The sequence below is a fragment of the Pagrus major genome, chromosome 8 (genome assembly GCF_040436345.1).
Source record: "Pagrus major chromosome 8, Pma_NU_1.0".
In the NCBI taxonomy this organism is placed as follows: Eukaryota; Metazoa; Chordata; class Actinopteri; order Spariformes; family Sparidae; genus Pagrus; species Pagrus major.
Window position 1 is genome coordinate 7,203,462 of NC_133222.1, and position 22,273 is coordinate 7,225,734.

Genomic DNA, 22,273 nt, shown 5'->3' on the forward strand with positions numbered 1-22,273 from the left:
CACAAAAAAATACCAAGACATGTCAGTTATGTCAATATTAACTTTAATCTTTGACAACACATTTCATAAATAACAGTTCTTTATTGCTTTCTCTAATCTGTATTTAAATGATAATAGAGGCTTGGTCATTGTAGGTTACATAGTGCTTGCAGGACAGTGCAGGAGACGGCATCTTCATAATTCTTCAACTGTTAAATTAAACGCGACATCAACGTAATACCTAGCGTCTATAAGAACCTGTGCTCGATCACATTGTCTGAAGACAACTGAACAGTTTAGAAACAAACAGCGTGACTATTATCCACATAATCAATAAAGTGTGTCCATATTGGAATCTACTGTTTCACACAGACACAAACGAGATGCCTTTATACAGAAAAATATGCCACTAATTCATTACACCATAATAACAAATGGGCACAATGCTATTAAAGATCTAATGAAGCAAAAATATTTACAATGAGAGAGCGAGAGAGGGGAAAAAAAAGGCTTTCTGACAAAGTGACAATGACAATTCGAACTGACACAATGAGGACACCAGTTTGGCTTCCGCGTTTCACCAACTGAGAATTCATGAGCACAACTCTGCAGCGTGTGACCCCAAATTGAAATAAACAACGAGGAAACAGGCAAGATGTTACACAGTATAACAAGAGCATAATAATAGAACATTTTTATAACATATTATAGAGTGGGAACATTATCTTTCTTTGAGTATATTTACTAAGATATCCAATGAATAAAGTCCAAGAAAAATGTTTATAGAATAAGGCCTGAGTCCTGATATTTCAGATCACAACACACTAAGACAAAAAACAAACAAACAGATTTTGGCCATGCATGTGCTTAGTTTAAAATTCGAGTGCAAGCAATACCGCAGTTGAAGGAGAGTTATAGTCGTCCGAGGGGGTCGGGTACAGTGGATGACGTGAGCCGTGAATAATATCTACTGTGGAGGTGAGATTATGAATGACTCTCTGTTTCTCCTTGGGGAAACAGGACTTCACAGTGTAAACAAGCATAGGAAAAATCGGACTGTAGTATATACGACATTTACATCCGTGAACAAGGCATTATGTTCGGAGCTCGAGGTTGCCAGTGACTTCATCTAGTCCACTGTCCTGTTTTTATGATAAAGTCACATTTCTCAAGTGTCTGAATGTTACTTCCCTTTTTCCCGCAGATGGAAAGATGGAATATTTTTAACCGATCAGCGTTCCTGCAGTAGATGACAGAGCAGGGGGCTGAACTCTGTGATTCCTCTGTCGGGGTCAGAGGTCAACTCCTTTCACCAGTGCAGTCTCCAGGGTGATGGTAAACTCGTTGAGCGTGTGCAGGATGCGGGAGAGGGAGTGTACGGCGGCACGGTCTCGCAGCAGAGCTCCTTCTTCGTACGTCCGTGCTGTGAGGGGGAATTCTGCCAGCAGGGGGAGCCACTGAGAGAGAAGCCGGTCCCTGCAAAGAGGAACAGGTCAGCGGTCAATGAGGGTCCCATCAGTGCCTTTTAGCAAACTATACTACTTACATTTGATTTAAGCCAGTCTTTATTGATTCTGACTTTGGTGCAGAGATGAGAGAAGACAAGGATTATGTTTTAAGACAGGTATGACGTCACAGTTAATAATTAAAGACTCAGATCCCCTTTGAGATTGAGAATGAAACTGTATCTCAAAAATGTAGCGTCAGATTATTTTTTGGTAGAAAACGTTTTTCTGTTTTTGTTGATCTGTTGTAAATGACTTTGGTTGTGATAAAGAAATGTGACAGCCACTACACAAATGGAAAATGGACTTGCTTTTATATAGTGCTTTTCTGGGGTACAGCCCACTCAAAGTGCTTCCAAACACTTGCCACATTCATACACTGATGGCAGAGGGCTGCCATGCGAGGTGCTTATCAGGAATGAAACAGCACTTCCTAAAAGAAAAGTGCCCCACGTTATTTCTGTGCTCAGATGGAAGAGCCATCAGGAGCAATTTGGGGTTCAGCCCAAGGACACCTCGACATGCAGCCGGAGCTGGGCATCGAACCACAGATCTTTTGATTAGTAAACGACCCGCTCTACCTCCTGAATCACAGCCGCCCAGAAAGCCACTACTGATCAGGGCTTTTTATGACATAGCAGTAAGTTAAAGTAAAATATTTGTATTATTAATTTATATATATTTATATTATATCATGTATATATATTCATTTAATAAGTCAGCAGGAAATAACATGTTCTGTGTGATTTTTAAACCTGTATTACAACTACACAGAGTTATGAATGATTTTTCTGCATCTCATGTCGAACCATTAGAAGGCAAAGTTCAACACTTTCCCTCCCTGAACTGTTTGTTCTGTAAGTGGTTCAGTTTCCTTCCTCAGGAAGGAAGCGATGTCATCTTTGTCCAACACAATATGATATGACCAGGATGCTTTAAAAATCACACATTCCAGTGGGGACAATATTTTTAAACGGTCATAAATCTGTTTAAGAAGAAGTCAAATTATAAACTTATTGTTTATGCAATAACTGTCAAATCTTTGTAAGGAAGTGGGATTTAAATTTCCAAGATTTCTCCTCATGCGCTAAGGTGTTTTGGGGGAGTTTATACTTTTCTCCTTTGGATTAATCTTTAAGAATCCTTGAGTTATTAAACCGTCATTTAAAAATTATGTCCACTCACCTGATTCCCAAGCAGACAAACAGCTGGAACTTTCCCTCTTTCCCAATGTTTCGTGGCGAGGCGTTGATGGCGTTGACGTAGTGGCACAGTGAGTCGCAGGGTGGACCCTTTGTCAGTGTTGACCCATGCAAGTCACCCATCTGATCTGCTGTTTCCATGGAAACCACTGCCTTCTCTGTGAGAACGAGATGGTCATACTGTCAGCTCATCACTTATTAATATATGGACAGCAAGGGAAAATACGGTTGTAGAAGACAAACACTGGAGTGAAAAACAGATCAATCATGCTTTGTTGGATGCAATTTGATCTGTGAGATTCATATTCGCCGCCACCAGATGGAGACAGGAAACAGACGTCAGGACTTACCCACAAAGTCCCACACAAACACGTTCCTCTGGAAAAGACGGTTTGATTTGAGCCCGTGCAGGAGGAAGTTCTCCAAGGAGAGCACCAGACCTCCTTCACCACATAACAAGACGGTCAAGTTTCCCCTCTGAGATGAGAGAAAGGGGAACAGAGTTAATAGAGGTAAGACTTCAGTAAATCCGCACATATGAGTGATACAAGGCACTTAAATTTTCCCAAATCTTCGACAGCAGAGAACATTTTGTTTACCTTTTTAATCTAACAGGCTCTCATTTAATTTAATCAGAGAACGTAAACAGAAGAGAGGAAATGCTTGTACATTAAAGCCTGTGCACTAAAGATGATGTAACAATGAATTGGAGGCCCATCACAGATAAACCAAAGAGATCCATCAAGTCTCTTCAGCGCTTTTAACTTCCTGTAGAGCGGAGAGAGGCTACTCCGATACATGAGACAAATGAGCCCCGGGCGAGAGAAGCCAGGGTAATGAACCATGCTGGAGACAAAAATGCATTAGCCGTTTTCACCATTTTAGCTCGGTGAGCCAACAGGTTAAATGAATGTAGGAGCTAAATCGGTGTGGCGCGCTCACTGTTAGTCACATACCTCTTGTTCGGGTTTGTGGAAGTGTTTAACAAGGTTATTTGCTGCCTCCCTCATGTCCTCTTGTACTTCAACAGACAGCATTCCTGACAAGATACATCAAGAGGAGTTAAAAATAGAAACATGAGGAGGGGAAGTGGAAGGGGGATAAACAGTAAGGTGATACGGGGAGCAGGATCTGTTATTGAAGTGAGCATTGAAACAAGTAGGTCAGCTATTGTGCTGAAGAATGTGCTCTTTGTCAGTACGTACTGCTTCGGCTGCCAAGCGATCCCAGCACTGTCCGAACACTCTGGGAAGGAGAGGCCAGCTCCGGAGGCGTCCCTGTCCACCTTCCAGCATCCTCCTCTCCACCAGGTGACACCAGCTGACCAATGAGGACTCTCTCCAAGCTGCCGTCGCCCACTCCTTTCCCCAGCCATCGGCCACATGGGAACCTGAGGGGACAACAGACAATGTTTTTATTATATTCCCCTTAAAAACAAGCGATTCATTATACAAGGGCCATCTGTTCTAATCAGCTAGTGTAGTGTGGTGTGTGAGTTTATTTTTCTAAATAACTTCAAGGAGAACGGTGGTTTGGCTTGTTCTAGCCCATTAAACACAAACCACAGTTTAGATAACTGATTTTCAGGGCAATGCATAAATCCCTAGACTGTTTTGCTTTCTGCAAGGCAGCAGCTGCTTTCAGTTCATGACAATACAGTATAATCTGCTCCAGACAGCTAATCCATCTCTTCCTTTCTATGTCTACATTATGTTGATATCATGAGATAAAGTAGCTTTTAAATGAGGAAGCTCAGATAACGCTTGACATTCAGGATCATTTAGATCATATCTTTATCAAACAAGGAGCTGTTGTCCACAACACATTCTTGTACAATTAGCCACTGTGCTGTGAGGTCACAGCCAGGTTTAATTTATCACAAACTTCAGGAAAATCTGCTAAATAAAATGTGAATGAATGCTTGTTTCAATCCACTGCCATTACTAGGAGTTGAGTCTTGCATAGCCAGGCCTCCGCTGTACTGTGTCAGCGCTGGAGAAAAGTCCGGCTGCACCAATTATTATTGTGGTATAGAGGAGAAAACCCTCTGGCTTGTTTGTATTACTTTAAACCAACCAAAACTGTCTTGGGTGGTGCAAAGCCAAAGATGCAGCATTAAAATGGCCCAATCTCAGCAAATATAAAGGCAACAGCTGCTAGCAACCCAGTTAGTATTAGGGTAACTTGCCAATTTCAGCATGTGTTGTTGCGAGCTCAGAGATTTTCGTTATTGTTGTTTCATGTAGCGACAGGGATTTTGAAAACCGTAACGCGGAGCTAGCAGAAGGAGGAGAGGAATACTCTCTGAAGTAGGCGCCCAATGACAGGCCTGTACCAGCTGTCTACATCCAGTGAGTCAGACTACGAGGAGTTGGTTCATCGAGCAGTAGGAGCCAATCAGCCAACCATGACACCATCATCACAGTTATCGATGACACTGAGGTCAGAGTGAGAGTCTTACTTGTAGGTGTGTCCAGTGATCTCATTATACACCATCACACAGTCTATCAGACACTTGGCCAGCAAGCCAGAGTTCTCCTGTCCCAGCTGCAGAGTGCTCAGCCTGCCCAGGTTCTTGCACTGAAATGAAAACGCACAAGTGAAAGTTCAGCTCTGCATGCGTCCCCATCAGACGTGATGTTGACCTTACTGCTGAAGAGTGCGTACAAACCTGGAAGAAAATCTCTTGTGTGTTCTTCGATAGCTGTCTCACTCCTGAATCACCCATTTCTCCTGACACGCACACCCAAGGGTTAACTGTCGCCATCGCGATGCTCAGTTTCTTCATGGGTATTATAACGACACGGTACGGAATACCTGGAGGGACACAAGAGACCAAGAGCAAAGTTTTATTCAGTCGTATCATTTCCTTCTAACTTAAAACTCTTCTCACAGCAAAAAGGATTCTCACAGCATCGGGGCAATTTTACAGTCTATTGATTGAGGACTGTGTGAATCTCTGGGATACTGGGTGTAATTCAAGTATATGAGGCAGGTGGGTGGATATGAGGGGTTGTAAAACACAAACACAACTCCGAGCAAACCTTCAGTGTCCTTGAAAGCTATAAACCCGGCAGTAAATTCTCCCATTTTCTTGTTAAAGTTTACCGTACTCACTGATGGAGGTGAAGACGCGTGTGAAGCAGAGGTAGTCCACAGTGTTGAGAGAGAGCAGGTGGAACAAAAACTGCTCCCTTTCTTCTTCACAGAGCAGGAATGCGTGAGGTTTATACAGCTGCCTGTCAGGGGACAAGAAAAACAACAAAAACAGTCAGACTAAATCCTGGGATTTACTGTGAACAAAGTTTTAGAAATTCTGAGTGAGTATTGACCTGAGCAGCTCCTGGTTTGTGAGCAGCTCTTTCAGGTGTTGAGACAGCATTTTCTTCTCCAGAGCCAGGTGGATCCAGGCCCGAGCCTGACCCACCTCAGACAGACCCTCGCTCATGGTCTGGATAAACCTGAAAGAGCAGGTAGACATGGCATGAGCAGTGAAGAACAAACTCCAGTGACCAAGAAATATAGAACAGAACAAAACACTGGGGATATAAAGCAAGTGTAGTATATAATATAATATATATCTGTGGTGCTGTTCTTCCAGTTAGATTGTTTTGTTGTGAGTGAGTTTTGGAGATATCGACCATACAGATGTCTCCCTTCTCTCAAATATATTGGAACTAGATGGCACTGGGCTTGTGGTGTTTAAAGTGCTAAGGATCTGTTTAAAAAACTCAACAGTAATGCCTCTTTCCAGAAATCATGACCCCGGTTACTCAAGATAATCCACAGATCTTGCTGTGATCAGTTTCATGTGGGAACAATTTTCTGCACAGAAGGAAGCGTGCATCTACTCATGGACAAGAGGCGAGCTAACCATGCACCATCTAGTGGTATCCTCCAGTAACATGCATAGTAGATTGGCAAATTTGTTGACTATGTTCATGATTTCTAGGATGAGATATCGCTGTTGAGTTTTTCAGATGTATTTTATTGATGCATTGAGCACCACAAGCCGAGTGCCATCTAGTTTTGTTATATTCAAGGGAAGGCAGACGTCTCCAAAACTCAACAACTCACACCAAAACAATCTAGATGGATTAATTGTGCTACAAATAAGAGGAAAAATATGTATTTTTGGTTTTTGGGTGCACTGTCCCTTTAAGATTTAGTTACTATCTAAACCTCAGCCAAAATGTTGTTTTTCAGAGCAGAAGGAAATGGAGCAGATTTTTTTCTTTTTAATCTGCATTTTTCAGATACACATCATGTTTGCTCTAATTACCTCATATCTTGTATTAACGATCCTCTCAGGACCACAGCGCCTTCATCAAACGTCCTCTGCTCCAAAGCGCCACACCCTGAACAGACAGCAATCAAACGCCAATGATCATTCGACTCTTAGCTTCATTATTTACATAAAAGAGAACAAAACAGCCGGGGTTGTGCTCTGACCTGGAGACTCAGCTGGTGTCTCTGTCTTCCCATGTGCTGCCTGGTAGTGAAGCAGATGGGACCAAAGAGCGGACTTCCCCTGTTCAGAATAAACACACTCGTCAATATTCAGCTGGTTTGTACAGTCTTCTGTGTTCATGTGCATGATGTGAATCTGTTTACATGAGGAAACACAGCTCCAGATGTTTTTTTTTGTAGGTCATCTGATAACATGTTGGGTTACATGTCTGTGTGTGTCTGACCTGCTTCAGCTGCAGCCCGTGGCCCCAGGTTCTCTCCAGTAGGTCACACAGACCATGGATGAGTGTGTTTTCCTGCAGGCCCGTGATGTTTGCTTCTCCCTGACCCAGTTCCACGCTCTCCTTCCCCATCCTCTCCATCAGCATCCGTTTGGTCTAAAAAAAAAAAAGCCAGGGGACATTTTGTGGCATTAGCATCGAACGACAGTTTAATAAAACAGCCTCCACTAGCGTGCAGACAGAGCTCTCACCTTCAGACGATACTCGCCCAGCAGCCCGTCGACGAACTCTCTGTGAGTCTGAGAGACGGCCTGCGGCGATGAGTCAAGCAGCTTAGACTGGCGAAGGTTCTTCCTCGCAAACGAGTGCTTCTGTAAAATAAGCAAATAAATCAGACACAGGCTTCCTGAGGTCTGTGTGTCTTAAGTGTGTTTGTGTGTGTGAAAGTACCTGTCTCTGTTCATTGTCCAGCCCTTCAGTTAACGCTGATCTCTTGGGGTCACTCCTGCGTGATGCTGTAACGCGACTGGACCACCTGTTCACGCAGACAACACAGCAAAACTCAATTCACAATTCCAAGTGTGAGTGACTTTATCTATTTAATGCATGTATGTGTGTTTTGGGTATATAATAAAGTAGAGTTTAGGATAGGCTATATTAAAGCAGGAGTTCCCCAGAGCCCAATCAGATGAGCTCAGGAATACAATCATCAACACAACCTGCACAATGTGTTTATTTTTAAAGTGGATGTAAAGTAGAAATATTGCCAACACAAAAGTTGAAACTGTGGCATACAATTAAATTGAATGGGTCTATTACCACTTGGTGTTGGCAGGACCTTTCAACCATTTATCCATTACTTTAAGCTAACATATCAACTGCTGATACATTTACTTGAGCCATTTATTTCAACTGTTATGAAATAAATTTGAGCTATTTCCACCATTTATTCATCACTTTTAAGAGAACTGTTTGAACTGATTTTAGATAATTGTTCAAGAATCAGCCTACTTAAAGCAACATTATGTAGAAATTGGCATTTTGTGGGATTTGCCCCCCCACACACACACACAGTTTCTGAGTGCAACACCACTCTCGTAAATACAAATCCCAGGTGTGTAACAATATGTCAGACATCATGTAGGTGCTGACTACAAACAAAACTCATTACATCATCACAATGTTACGTCCTGGAAACTTGTATCTTGAAGTACACATGTATGTAACGCTGTGATCCTGGACACCATTCACCCTATTACAAGACACAATGATGTTGAAGCTGTTATTTTAAGGTAAAAAAGTTACATAATGTTGCTTTAAGCTAACCATTTCAACCATTTATTACTTTTTATCCCATCTGTAAGATTCTGTAAGCCAAATTCTCTATTTATTGTGATGATACATTTACAAAATATCAGCATAACATCCATTTGTAATCCTACAGTACTGAATGTTTATTTTCCTTATAAAGTATGTGGATAAATTGGTTTAATAATTACTGTATTTTCTTTGTCTTTGCCCCCCCGGACAACTGCAGAAGTACTTGGTGGTTGTGACTCGCTGTTGTAATGTATTCTCACTGAGTAACAACAGAAAACAAAGGCTCACTTGTTGGTGTTTTGTCCCTGTGCGAGCACATCAGCCTGCAGCTTGGGGAAGTAGCCCTGCTGATGACGACCCTGGCCGATCCTCATGTCCAGCAGGTGGGGGTGTATGGCCGTGTGGTCGGCCTTCAGCAGCCTGCGCTCGATGTTCTGAGCTGCAGAGACAAACACAGCGGTGGTTAAGATCCAACATAGATAAAATGAGTCAAGATGAGTCATCAAAGTGACAAAAAAGACAATTCAAGGGAGGGCTTGTGCCTGACATTTACAGTCGCCTCTTACATGAACATCTTGTATTCAAGCTGGTCGAGCGTTACTTAGACTAGAACATACAGTGTACAACAGCACAGAGTGATATGATGTAAGACTCAGAGGCAAGCAGTGCATTTGGCAGGAGGTTTCACACAAAGCTCTGTCCTCAGCTCAACCATATAACGCTCATCCTCACCATATCCGGGAGTTCACCCCTCTCTAATTCCCTAACTCCACGCGTCTTTCCCCCCTCATATCAGATTATATCCCATCCCTTCTGTTTTTCAATTAATGATTTGATTTTTAATCTAGATTGAAGAAACGTCTCCATCGGTTGAGAGGGTAAATGTAGTGGCACACAAGTCCCCTTATTATGCAGAGTTTAATCAATCTTCTGTACTCATTACAAAAGAGGGAGAACAAACGGTGGTTGCAGAAACAGCCAGGCGACATAATCAACATACTGTACAGTATAAACCCAAACAGGAGGACAGATGGTGACAGATTTGCAGATTCCCCCTCGAAAATCTGGCATCCAATTCAATCACATCGCATTCTGCTCAATCTACCAACGAGAGCTTCAATCTATTTTCTGGCTAAATACTCGAAACGCTGGAAAGAAACTGGTGAAACATCCCCGAGGTACTCTTGGTTTGTCGGAGGTGGTTTTTGCTTGTTTCTAGTGTGGAGGACTGAAACTCCGTGTGGGAGGGAGACACGTGTAGTCGATCGATGCGATCAATAGGCGACCATTTGACCCCACGACACACACTGAATGACAGCCCCCTCATTTGCATGATTAAGCAGAAATCAATCTTTAAAAAATGCTTCAAAAATTACAGAAATAAAAATGTTTGTGGAAATAAAAAAATAGAAAATAGATAAATTAATTAATATATTTTAAAAATAACAAATTTAAATGTGAAAGTAAATAAATCAGTTAATTCATACAAAGCTAAACAAATACAGAAGCAAATTAAAACAGAAATATCAATTTATGTCACATTTTATAAATTAATTCATGGCTACATTTATTTTTTATATTGTTCTGGTGCATTTATCGGCACATTCATTTATTCAATTATTTATTTTCATTCCTTTATTTTTTTTATTTTGGCTGTTTCGGTCTCCCATAAACATGGAAATTAAGTCTAGTTTCATTTCTAAGATTCATGTTTTTGTTGCATGTTTTGCCTTCTGTTCCTTGTTGAAGGAATACAGTGTCTACAACATGCAAGTCTTTATTTCATCCTCTTTTGCTCATGAGCACGTTCGCAGTACCTGATTCAAAGAGCGAGGTGCATTTCCTGTAGCGACAGTTGCGGGACTCCTCTTCGTCTGTGTCGTACAGTCGTTCTCTCTCCAGACGGTTGTCAAACAGCTGCTGCATCGGCTCTCTATCCGCCCAGCGAGATATCACCTTCCCATCGACAAAAGCAGAAAACATGGACGTCTCCAGGAACCGGGACAAGAATTGCAAGTGGGTCGCAGGCTGAACTGAGAGGAAGGAGCCCTGAAACATTGAAAAGCAAAAAGACTTTCAGCGTGGACAGAGATATAACGTTTCTATTGCAATGAAAAGTATTTCAAAAGCACAGAAAAGCAAAATTGGCATAAATAAAGTTGTATTATTAGATCCGTACCTTGTCAAAGCTAAACGTTCCCTCTCGGTTGCTCAACCAGGAGTCCAAATCAAGAGCGCTGTGGATGACAAAGTCCTCATACCTGCCAAACATGGCAGCAAAGCGTCCAGCGAACACTTCCCTCAGCTGAATGTTCAGCTTGGCGGCCTTCAGATCCTCCTCCTCCTCCTCAAACACGTGTCCCAGCGTCTTCTCTCCATCTGACATTTTTCCTCCTCCGCACCTCCGCGCCAGAGCCTGCAGCCTCTCCAGCACCGCCAGCTCCTCGCCTCCGAGGTTCCCGTTCCTTCTGTCCTCCATCAGATCCTCCAGCACCAGACTGCTCAGGCGCGGGGAGGCGGTGGCGGGCTTGGTGGACGCACCGCCCTGTGGAGGGAGCCCGAAACGCAGCAGCACCTCGCTCAGCTCCTGGATCAGCTCGATCTGGTCTGGGAACAAGGGGAAGTCTTCTGGGGCTTCGACACAGTGGTTGTCAATGTCCACAAAGCACAGGTTGGCCTGCGTAGGAGGAAGAGACAAACAAGACAGTTAAAAATATGAGATAAACACTTTTCCTCCATCAGATAATCATAACAGGTTTAACCAATCACAATGTACAGACTCCTCTGGCTGAGCTTTAACATCCAATTAAGATCAGAGATGAAGATTTATATTCCATTAATAGATTCTTGGCGTTTCACGGTGATAAGCCTTCAGAGGATATTAGCATGTGGAGGATTATCTAATGATTACTGTTATCACTGCAACAGGGGGAAATTGTGGAAATATCAGACTTTCAACGCAGCAAACAGACCAGGAAAAAACTGAGCCCACAAAGCTGCTGAGCAATGAACTACAGGACTGTGTGAGAACGATAGGCACCGAATTAAAATACTGCTTCTGTAAGCAGCGGTGGAGCACAGTGCAGTCAGCAGCATCGTGACCTTCAGCGGGGACCTCGGGCAGTCAGCTTACAGCCTCGGGGGAAGGTGGGAGATGTACTGTCGACTAGACAGTTACAGACATCCTCTTACTGTGCTGACTCATCCGACAAGCTAATGTCTTCACGTCTTTGTCTCTTTCACTTAAATTATCAGAAGATGATATCGTTTTGAAGGTTTTCCCTGCGTCTCGGACCACGTGAGCTGAACTGCTTCCTCGCCAACGTTCAGAATAATAAAGAAAATGAAGGAAAAAACACTCCAACCAAATCATACATGTATGATTCCAATATTTTCCCACTTCCTTGCAAATTACCACCCATACTTGAAATTGCACAACTCAAGAAATAAGTGGAGATCCCTAATTCTCATTAATTATTCACTGAGACCCATTATTCTGTATCTGGCATGCTCTGCATTTTGGCTTTCATCCCCCCCTCCTCTCCCCGGGAGCAGTCTTTCAACTGCCTCCTTTCTGGGGCAGAGTGACTTCAAAGCGGATTCAGTGAGATATTCATGCAGCATGAAGTGATCTCGGGTGCAGGATTGGACTGGTGAAAGGGGAACTGTATCGTCCCGGTCTGACAAGCCGGAGGCAGAAGCGCAAATTGTCACGCATGCAGCACAGAGGGGATCAGCAAACGGCTGAGAGGATGTTCCAGTTAGATCCTTTTCATCCTTTTTTTTGTGTCACATTTACACAGAAGATCCTCGTTTATTTCTTTACCTCGTGAGGAAGGTGGAGGGAGGATCGCTGAGAGCCTTCTCTGCGGTGGATGCCCATCATGAACGGCACAGGAGCCTCCAGGAGGTGATGTAGCGGTGCAGAAACAATGGGCAGGTAGATGTGTTGCCACTGGAATGGGAATAGCAGTGTGCTGACGCCCTCGGCCACTGTCATCAAACGCTGGTAGTCTGAGGAGAGGAGGGATTAGCATTAATATATATGTACAGAGAGATGAAGCACTTTCCCTTTAACAGTATTTGAGTGAAGCTGTTTACATGAGATGCTTATAGAACTAAACAATTAACATTCCTGTTGTTTACATGCTGCTGAGCACAGCCCAGTTAATGACTGAGGACGTTCTACATTCATTAAGTTATAATGTCAGTTTCACTGCACTATTTAACATCAAACCTGTCTGTTATGTTGTTGCTGGAGGTTACGTGCGGGGTAATTGGCCTGTCACTGATTTATCAGTATCAGCGTAAATACTGCATATGTGGCAATATGAGCTTTTTACTTGTGTAATGTATAATTGTTGAATTCTCAGTTTAGTTTATTGTTTCAGTGCACTGAGGTCATTTTGGACGATAAAGTTTATTGTTAAAATGTAAAATATTCTGCCTGCAAAACATAAGGACCTTGTTTGATGACCACATTTGAGGGATAATTGCAAAGAATATGTGTTTATGTACAGTATATACTCAGCAACGGCCACAAATATCTATATAAATATATATATATAAGTGAAGGTCAGGCTCCAGACCTATTTAATTCTGTGACCTTGTGCCGACTGGCTAGTTTTGCACGTAGGAACTGATTAAGCACAGATGCTCTGTTGTTAGCAGTGCTGGGTCAGGCATGTGTGAGCTGACCAATCAGAGCAGACTGGGTATTCAGGAGAGGGGGGCCGTAAAGAGACAGAGGGGGAATACAGGGCTGCAGCACTGCACAGTATGAGAAAACTGATGTGTTTTGAGCATTAAAGCCTGTAAACCTATTCAAGAAGTAACCCAATAATATGTCTCCTTTAAGAAACTTTTTTTTGTTTTATGTCATGTGTTTTATTTTAAGTTGAGTCATTTATTCTTCTCATATAAACTCGTTTTTTTGACAAGACTTCTGATTATGAGTGTCATCTCAAGCATGCTGACAGCTGAACAGTGTGCTGACCTTGAGAGCAAAGCAGGACTTGTGTCTCCAGAAGCGCACAGGTCAGTAGCTGCACCATATTGTCCACACCCAGCAGGGAGAACGCCTCTCCGAGAGGATACTCCCCCAGCGGAAGCTCTCCCGGCCCCGGCCGCTGGCACACAATGGGTCCCTGCACCCCGTGAAACCTCAGCGACCTGCCGGGAGGAGGCAGGGGCACCTCGTACAGGATGTTATGGATGTAGCTCTCCAGAGGGAGGGGTGGGGCTGTGTGTGATGTCACAGCCTGGTGCAGCTGAGACAGAAACTGTCGAGCGGCCTGAAGGAAGGGGAGCGGTGTGAAGAGGCAGAGGGCTTTGGACACGTACAGAGTGTCTCTCGCCGGGTCGAAGGAGCCCGCACAGCCGAGGCAGGCGGACACCCCGGCCAGAGACTCAGCGTCTGACTCGTCCAAGCTGCTCACGAGAGAGTCCATGCTGGAGGTGGAGGGCGAGGAAGCGGACGAAGACGAGGAGGATGAAGGAGAGGAGGCAGATGAAGCTGAGTGGTGCTCCACATGGTGCATCTGGTAGAGAGTCTGCATGGCAGTGATGATCTGAGCACTGGTCACCTCCTCGTAGAAGGTGAGGACGAAGCCGTAGGAGCGCGTGCCATCGTCGAAAGACATCGTGAATGAGTGAAACTGAGGATCGAGCCGGTCGGCCTGCGTGCGGAAGGAGAGACCCCTCGGCATACAGAGCTGAGGAGGAGGTGTGAGGAAAGAGGAGGAGGAGAAGACATGAAAGAGGGTTGAGAAGAAAGCTGCAATTTAAAATGTGACCTTCAGTCATGACCTGACACTGAGCATTAAAACAGTGAGACCAGCTTCATTTACATATGGCGACCACTGATAACTCACTTACCGAATGATCTTATTGACTTAATTAAAAAAGGAAGTGGCAAAAGAAAAAGAAAAGTTCCAGAGGCCCGTCTATAATTCACTCTTAGAATGATCTGTATGTAGCAACGTAACAGTGTGTTAAAAATAATGTGTACTTGTCTGTAAAAATGCATATTTCTTTGACAAATGTGTGTTTTCCTTTTGCTTATTTACTCTTTAATCTGTTTATTAACTTACTGAGCTCAGTCATATAACAAAAGATAACTGAAATGATATTGTTGCTACCATAGTGAGTGTATGTTGGGGACTAAAAGAAAAACAAAATCTTAAAGTAAAGTAGTAAAAAAATAAAAATAAAACTTACATTTGAGGTGTAAATCAATCAATCAATCAACAGGTGTTTTTTTCCAACTAATCTAGTTTTTTGAGTTACTTTTTGAAAGTAAAACCTATCTGGCACAATGTGAATTAAACAATAAAAGCCAGTAAATTGAGGGTTTATTGAGAAGACTTGTACGAGGAAGAGATGCTTGAAGGAAATTAAAGGTCCAGTGTGTAGGATTTATGGGACTCTTTCAGCAAATATTTATAATTATCTCAAATCTCATAACTATTACCTGAAAGAAGAATTGCATTTTCATTACATTAAATAAGATGCTGAACATGTAACAAGCTATAATAAATTCCATTAAAAGTATTTAATAGGACTTTACATTTTACTGGTACTATAAAGGAACAACACAAAATACTGTGGTGTCTACTTTGAGGCTGTTCACAAGTATTTAAATAAAACGATTAATGTAATTCAACGGTTCTTTTGAGGCTCACGCTTTCATCATCCTGACCTGCTTTTCCAGCAGAGAACAAAAAACATGTTCTGTGTTTGTAGACAAAAAAAGAAAGAAGTGAGTATATTCTATGAGAGGCTGCAGACAGGCGAAGATTAATGGCTCCTAATACCCTCGTTCCCAGTCGTTTTTCTTATCATGTTCCTCTTTTGTCACTTGTAACAATATTCACGTACACTGCCGGTTGGAAGAGCCACAAAACATTTGTCCTACAAACAAGCCACGTCTTGTCCTTCCATTGTTGTGAGAGAACATGAACAACCTGATCCAAGGTCTCACCATGTTGACAGCATCTTTGTTCAAGGGCATCCTGTCCGTGCTCTCGGGGTAGTGAACCAGAACCTTTGACTTGAAGGACCGCCGAATGGGGCTCTGCTCGAAGGCCTCGCCTGAAAGACAGACAGGGATAAAAAAAAAAGAGAGAGATGTTACGGCATTATCGTATTAGCACGGAGTGATCTTTGACCTTCATCATCGCTGAGACAGAATTCATTACGAGATGAAAGGGACAGTGCAGAGGACGTCACAGACCGACGGCGGCTCTGATTTATGAAAAGTCTCGGACAGGACGTCCTTCTCTGACACAGCCATTCTGCAGCAAAGAGGGGAAAAGCCCTTCCAAGGGTTATGTAACTCAACTCATTACCATACAGATAGACTAGGGGAAGCAGTACAACACCCCTCATCCCTGACACTCTGCAGCAGGGAAACTCTTGTAGGGAGCGTGCACAAGATGAAAATATATGCTGCTTTTTCATACATCAAAGCGCTCCAGCTCAGAGTAAAGGATGAGAGATTTCTGTACACGTACATGAAAGGAGCGAATGTGCAGCGCCTGCAAGAAAACCCAACTACATATCTAAACATTCACAATGCAGAGATTTGATGCATTGCCATGTCTGGATCAAGTTTCTCCTCTCATCAGTCTCTGCACCTTGTGTCAGCCTCTAGCTCTGGTTACATGCAGCCTGCGTGAGCATGATGTGCTGCTGAAAAAGAGATAGAAACCAACTGTGTGTGCATGAATGAGATACTAGAGGGATGCCCTTGAAGTGCTTCTCTTCACACTGTATTTCACCACTCCGCCGTGAATTCTCAGACTTCATGTTCACTGCGAATACAAGAACAAAAACACCTGCAAGCTAACGAGCAAGTCGTCCCTCTGCTGCCAGCTCTGACGCACTCCATCAGCATTCAGGAACATCCACCTCACCTGCCCACGAGATGACGCACGGCAGACAGGAAGCTGCGCCGCAGGCAGAGAGGATGGAGAGGATGGAGCACCACTTCCAGTTAAACTGAGTCAGACTGGTAGGTGGGAGACACAAGCTAATGGATCACGGCGACAACAGGTGGAGTCAGCGTTCTCTGCCACGGATACAAATTGGCGTGGGCGCTGAGAGGCACAATCGGATCCTCGCGGGAGAAAAGACACCGCGGCCTCGGAGATAGCCATCAGGACAAAGCCCATTACGTCACGCCGGGTTTCATCAGCTGACCCAATTAAAAGCCCACACTCCTCCTGACACGAGTTCCCACCATAGATTTTACACTGAACACATTCACAACCACAGTCTCCCTCTTTGTCATTGTGTGAACAGAGCAGAGTAAGAGGGAGGTTTGTTTTGGGTTTGAATGACGGCTTCACTGCCGTTTCAGCTCAGGCTGTAATTAACATGTTACCTCCTCTTTCCTCCACATTAACACACACAGGAGAAACTATGTGTGAGCTAATGAGGGCAGAACACTCACATCAGGGCAGCAACTAATGATTATTTTCACCGTCTATTAATCTTTCAATTATTTTCTTAATTAAGTGATTAGTTATGTGTCGGAAAAGGGTGAAAAATGTCAAGATGACGTCCTCAAATGTCTCGTTTTGTTCACAACCCAAAGATATTTAGTTTACTGTCATAGAGAAGAAAAGAAACCAGAAAGTATTGACATTTCAGAAGTTGAAATCAGAGAATATTTCCTTGATTAAGTAGATACGTTTCAGAAAATTATGAAAAATATTGTGTTTCCAAGAGCCCAAGATGTCTTCAAATGTCTTGCGTTGTTGACCCAAAAATATTCAAGTAACTGTCAGAAAGGAGTCAAAGACACCCTAAAAAAACTGAAAATATCACTCGATAATTTAATAGTTGACAACTTATTAATAATTTGTTGCATCTCTAACTTACATCACAATCATTTAAGGGCAGGGAAGGTGAATACGAAGCCAAAGCGTCAGTACTTGATGACTCAACAATCAGCTATCTTTCTCCAGAATCGCCTTCCCTATAATAATGTGACTTTTATTTTCTTGACTCACTGATAAATCGTTTTGTCCCTAAAATGTGAGAAAATAGTGATAGCTGTCCATCGCAGTTTCCTAAAAAAAAACAAAGGTGGCATCTTCAGATTGCTTGTTTTTGTCCAGCCTGCAGTCGAAAAACACAAATTTATTTAGTTTACGATCATAGAAGGCAACGAAAATCCAGCAAATCCTCACAACTGAGATTTTGGAACCAGTTAAAGCTGCTGTAAGCATTGTTGTCCTTTTAGCTAACTTTCTGTTTTGCAGTTAGCAATCCGCTCCCTCCTCTCTACGTCACCACATGAACGTGAAGCTGTAATCAGTAGACGTGAGGATCCTGCTCTCTGTGTGGAGGGAGGAGAGACAGAGCTATTTAAGACTTGTTTTAATAAAAGTATAATCACTCAAATCAATCAAACTCGCCGATGGATTTTCTGTCTAATTGTTTCAGCTCTAAACCTCAGTACATGAAAACTCCTCACCACTGTCACCGTGATATCAATATTGTCAATGTTTTTTGGGGGACAAAACCCACAAAGCGTTTCATATTTGCCCCACGCTTTAGACATTCATCACATCAGACGTATGGCCCCCGAATGGTCCCCCATCCCTAAAACAGGCTCAGTTAATCAGGGATGATTGAGCAGCCATAAAGACAGACATCTGTCATACTCACCAAGTGCATTACCCCCACGGTCCCATTCATCACATCACTACATGAGTAGATGTGGACAGATATAAAGAGGGGAAAGAGATTAAAATGACAGTGAAATGTCAGCCGGCGGTGACTGATGAGGAGTCGCTCCGTCTTTGCGTTACAGATTTGTCCCTCCTACTGAAGGTGAGTCTTATGACAAGAGAAAAATGACAAACTTTTCATCTCAGCCCTGAGACAGAGACGTGGAGCCGGGCTTAAAATAAAGGATAAAAGTGTTGAGTGTCTAAAAATAAAAATCAGACTGAGGAACGAGTGTGTTAGTAAGACAAAAACGTACACATCTCTGGAATCGGTTCAGCATTTTAAAGCTGCTCTCACGTGTGCGGTCAGGGAGTTCAGCCCCTCCACTGATGTCACCCCCCTGTGGCAGTCATCGGGCCCGACCGGCCCGCTGAAGCCTCGGCCCGTTCGGCGTGCCAACAGGCAACGTCACGTGAAATTTGATTAGGCTGCAGAAAACACAGTGGCGTCTATTGAGAAGCCAACAAGAGCAGATTGTTTCTCTGCAGGCATTCACTAATTACACACACACACAAAAAGAGATACTGTATGACCTCACACATCCAAAACACTTGTGTTTGTCTGCTGATGGAGTAAACATCTCCCGCTCGACTGCAGCTTATAGAATATGTATGCACAGTGACAGAGATACCTTGAAAGGAGCATAAGCCCCCTCATGCTGCAGTGTGTCTGGGGTGACCCGCTGTTACATAAGCAGATTGCTGGAGCTCGGCTATACTATCAAGTAGCACTGTCACTCGCCGCGGGGAGCCAGCTATCGGAGTCCCTGATGGTTAGTTATTGCTCTGAATAATCTGCAGCAGAGCTCAGAGCTCATCTTATATCATTCGAAGGGTATCTATCTGAAACGAGGCAAGGTTACGGATTGTTTGGTCACAGCCATCATCCGCCTGAGGATCTGTGTGAGAACACAGGGTGTGACTACTGTTTCAAACCTGGAAGTGACGTTTGAGGTAGGAGCACACCTGCACGGTCCTTTTGCTCCTCACACTGAGGCCCAGCAGGACACGTGCAGGCGTCACCGAGCTGTGCCCCCACAAATAAAGCATCACCGGCCGCCCCCACATCCCTTCACCACCAGGACAGAGGTGTCTGTCTTGGTAAAACAAAGAGCAGGGAGACGATGAGAGAGCCTGAACCACACAGATTATGGCTGCACAAGTGTAATCTGTGTTAACCGCTGTCTGGATGCTCCATCTGTGTCCCAGCTTTTTAATTTTTGGGCATGACAGTCGGACTGTTTGTCCTCAATCTATTGGACCCCTTTCCCTTCCTGATCCAGGTGTAGCAGTGGATGACTTGCAGAAACAGACGGAGATATTTTCTCAGAGCTGTCGTGAAAATATGATCAAAACACAATGACGAGAGCTGTGATGCGCTTTTCTTTTTCTTCCCCCTCCCACAGCAGAGATGATACAAAAGGCAGTAGTAGAGGGCGATGGAGCATATATGTCATTTTAATTCAATAAAATTGCACTAAAATCAGAAGAAAATGGTTATTCTCTTGGATTTTAGTGTTTTAATTATGTGTTGCACACTAAAACAACAGGCCAGGCTGTGTTTTTCATCAGTATCACATGTTTAAAATGACACAAATCCTCCTAAAATCATTTATCAGTAAATAACAGTGACACATATTAGAAATTAAATACCACAGGCCATAATTAGCCTTTCTCCACAGGCTGTACTCGCAGATTTTTTGTTGTCAACAAGGCTTTGTGGGGTCCAATCACAACATATTTAAATGGACGTCACACACACACAAACAGGTTATATCACATGAGATGTTTGACATGAAGCCTGACATTAAACACATCCTTGTCCCTGTGTGTCTCTGTGTGTGGATGTGTTTATAGATCGTCTACCTGCTCCATCGTCCGGCTCCAGGCCCGTCTCCGTGTCCACTCCACACACAACAAAATAATGGGCGAAACGGCAAGAAGCCGATCCTGTGGCCGCCGCAGTCCCGTTCATCCTCGACGCGTTTTTGAATGGTGTGAGAGAGAGAAAAGACAGCTCCGATTAATTTCTGCTTAACGCTGTTGGATGTTCATAGCTGATGCGGCTAATCCGCAATGTTTCAGGGACCACCAGCCCGGAGCCGTAGCGCTGTGGTTTTGCCCGCCCGCCTGCATGCACTCGCTGCTCCGCCGCTGAGAGTGTGATGGAGCCCAGGATGATCCGGCGACGGTCATCTCGTTTGTTCAGAGGGGGGAGGAGGATGTGTGTAGGCCCGGGAGGGAGGGAGGGAGGGAGGGAGGAGACAAAGACCTGAACGCATCATCATCATCATCATCAGTGCTAAATCAGCCTCATTTTTAAAGGGTGTTGTCCAAATATATCATCTGCGCCCACATCACTAAAAATCACGATTTTTCAAAGGGAGTTCTGTATGAGCAGGAAAAATTACCCTCATGGATTACATCATTCTTAATATGATCAAATCTAGGCTATTTATGTTTATTTTTAAAACATTCAATAAAATACAGCATTAAGCTTTATGTTTAGTATAGAAAAAATATTAATACTAGATAGAAATGGCACCCAGTAGAGCGCATACCTCCGCCAAGGCCAAACAGTCCCCATTTATTCAATCAAGTTAAACTCAATAGTCTTGTATCACTTTAAATTTTAACCTGCGTTACCATAATTTAAACTCACCAAACCCACATCAAATTCCACTCACTCATAGACACCAGCCAGCCAAATACATTTGATTTTTTGTTTTTCATTGACATCCATGCATTGTCAAAAGAAAACGCCCAGGCTAGCAATGTTATAGAAAGTGAGAAAAAACTCCTGGATCCGTGTCTTTATCCAGATCCACACCAAAAGTTAATGGGGTCTATTCTGGGCTGAGACAACATCCTCCAGCCAAGTTTCGTGGGAATCTGTTCAGAAGTTTTTCTGAAATCCTGCTGACAAACCAACAAACAGACACGGGTGGAAACGCAAAGTGGACAATAAGTGCTTAAAGGGGCACTATGTAGTTTATGAGAAGACATTTTAATGCAGTACTCAGAAATATTTATTTTTTTCACAAGTGAATAAACTAGCTGTTCTTAGAGGAAAACAAGGTCCCAGAACACTGTTTGAACCTAGAAAGGTGGCAGGGTCCGCCACATATAAACACAGTATAACAGCATAAAATTGTGTTGTCCTTTAAGGTCAGTTTGTTTATTCAGTTTATTCAGTCATGAAAATTAAGAGTTTGTTTATTTAGTTCGCTTGGGGCATCTTTCTCTTTCTCAAATTTCTTCTTCTGCACCTTTAAAGGGTCTGTCTACTCATCATGAGAAGCTCGACTCAGTTTGTTTTATGATGTTTGTGGCTCTGAAAGGAGCTCTTTAAAGTCTGACAAAATAACCCTGATGATGTCATCATTTAGGTACAACATTTGTTGCATGAGGGAGTCAGAAAACCTAGAAATAAATTTGCATTTTTGCACTTTTGAAGCGTCACAAACACGAAGCTTTGTGACGCTGAAGTCATGCGATCATAGCGTTAATGTTAATGTTAATTCCATTAACGCTTCAAAAATCATAAAAAGTGGTGATCATCTGTGGAGATTACATTGCAGATTAAAAGGTGTATCATACACTTGTGTTTGCTGCATAGTTAATTTCCTGCAAAAAAATCCAAAATCCCTCAAAATTTGTCGAGGGAACCAGGGCGATGCCAACTTCTGGGTTCAGCCTACAAAAATACGTCATCCCGGCAGCCCTCTATATGAAGCACAGGTTATAAACTGGAGTTTGAAAGAAAAGGACTTTCACCAGTCAGGAAACACCAAATGGAATACTCACGGAGTTGCATTATGGGAAATGTAGGATCC

General features: G+C 43.2%; 1 protein-coding gene across 1 annotated transcript; it reads right to left on the reverse strand.

The window, feature by feature from the left end:
* Positions 1-22: 22 nt before the first annotated feature.
* On the reverse strand, positions 23-20,615 carry LOC141000570 (DENN domain-containing protein 5B-like). Its single transcript, XM_073471305.1, has 21 exons — positions 20,304-20,615; positions 15,680-15,789; positions 13,694-14,411; positions 12,524-12,711; positions 10,877-11,374; positions 10,515-10,746; positions 8,986-9,136; positions 7,828-7,912; positions 7,629-7,748; positions 7,381-7,533; positions 7,139-7,217; positions 6,969-7,044; positions 6,019-6,147; positions 5,804-5,925; positions 5,358-5,503; positions 5,148-5,266; positions 3,892-4,076; positions 3,643-3,725; positions 3,037-3,163; positions 2,670-2,844; positions 23-1,455 (listed from the first exon to the last, which is right to left on the reverse strand). Exons 1-21 carry the CDS (start codon positions 20,410-20,412, stop codon positions 1,272-1,274), a joined length of 3,789 nt encoding a protein of 1,262 aa, XP_073327406.1. The 5' UTR covers positions 20,413-20,615; the 3' UTR covers positions 23-1,271.
* Positions 20,616-22,273: the final 1,658 nt, after the last annotated feature.

Excerpts from the sequence above, each read along its gene's own strand:
- LOC141000570 (XM_073471305.1), bottom strand. The coding sequence starts at position 20,412 with ATGAACGGGACTGCGGCGGCCACAGGATCGGCTTCTTGCCGTTTCGCC. Across the intron at positions 7,534-7,628 it reads TGGGCGAGTATCGTCTGAAG|ACCAAACGGATGCTGATGGA; the intron begins GTGAGAGCTCTG and ends TTTTTTTTTTAG. Across the intron at positions 1,456-2,669 it reads TTTGTCTGCTTGGGAATCAG|GGACCGGCTTCTCTCTCAGT; the intron begins GTGAGTGGACAT and ends TCCTCTTTGCAG.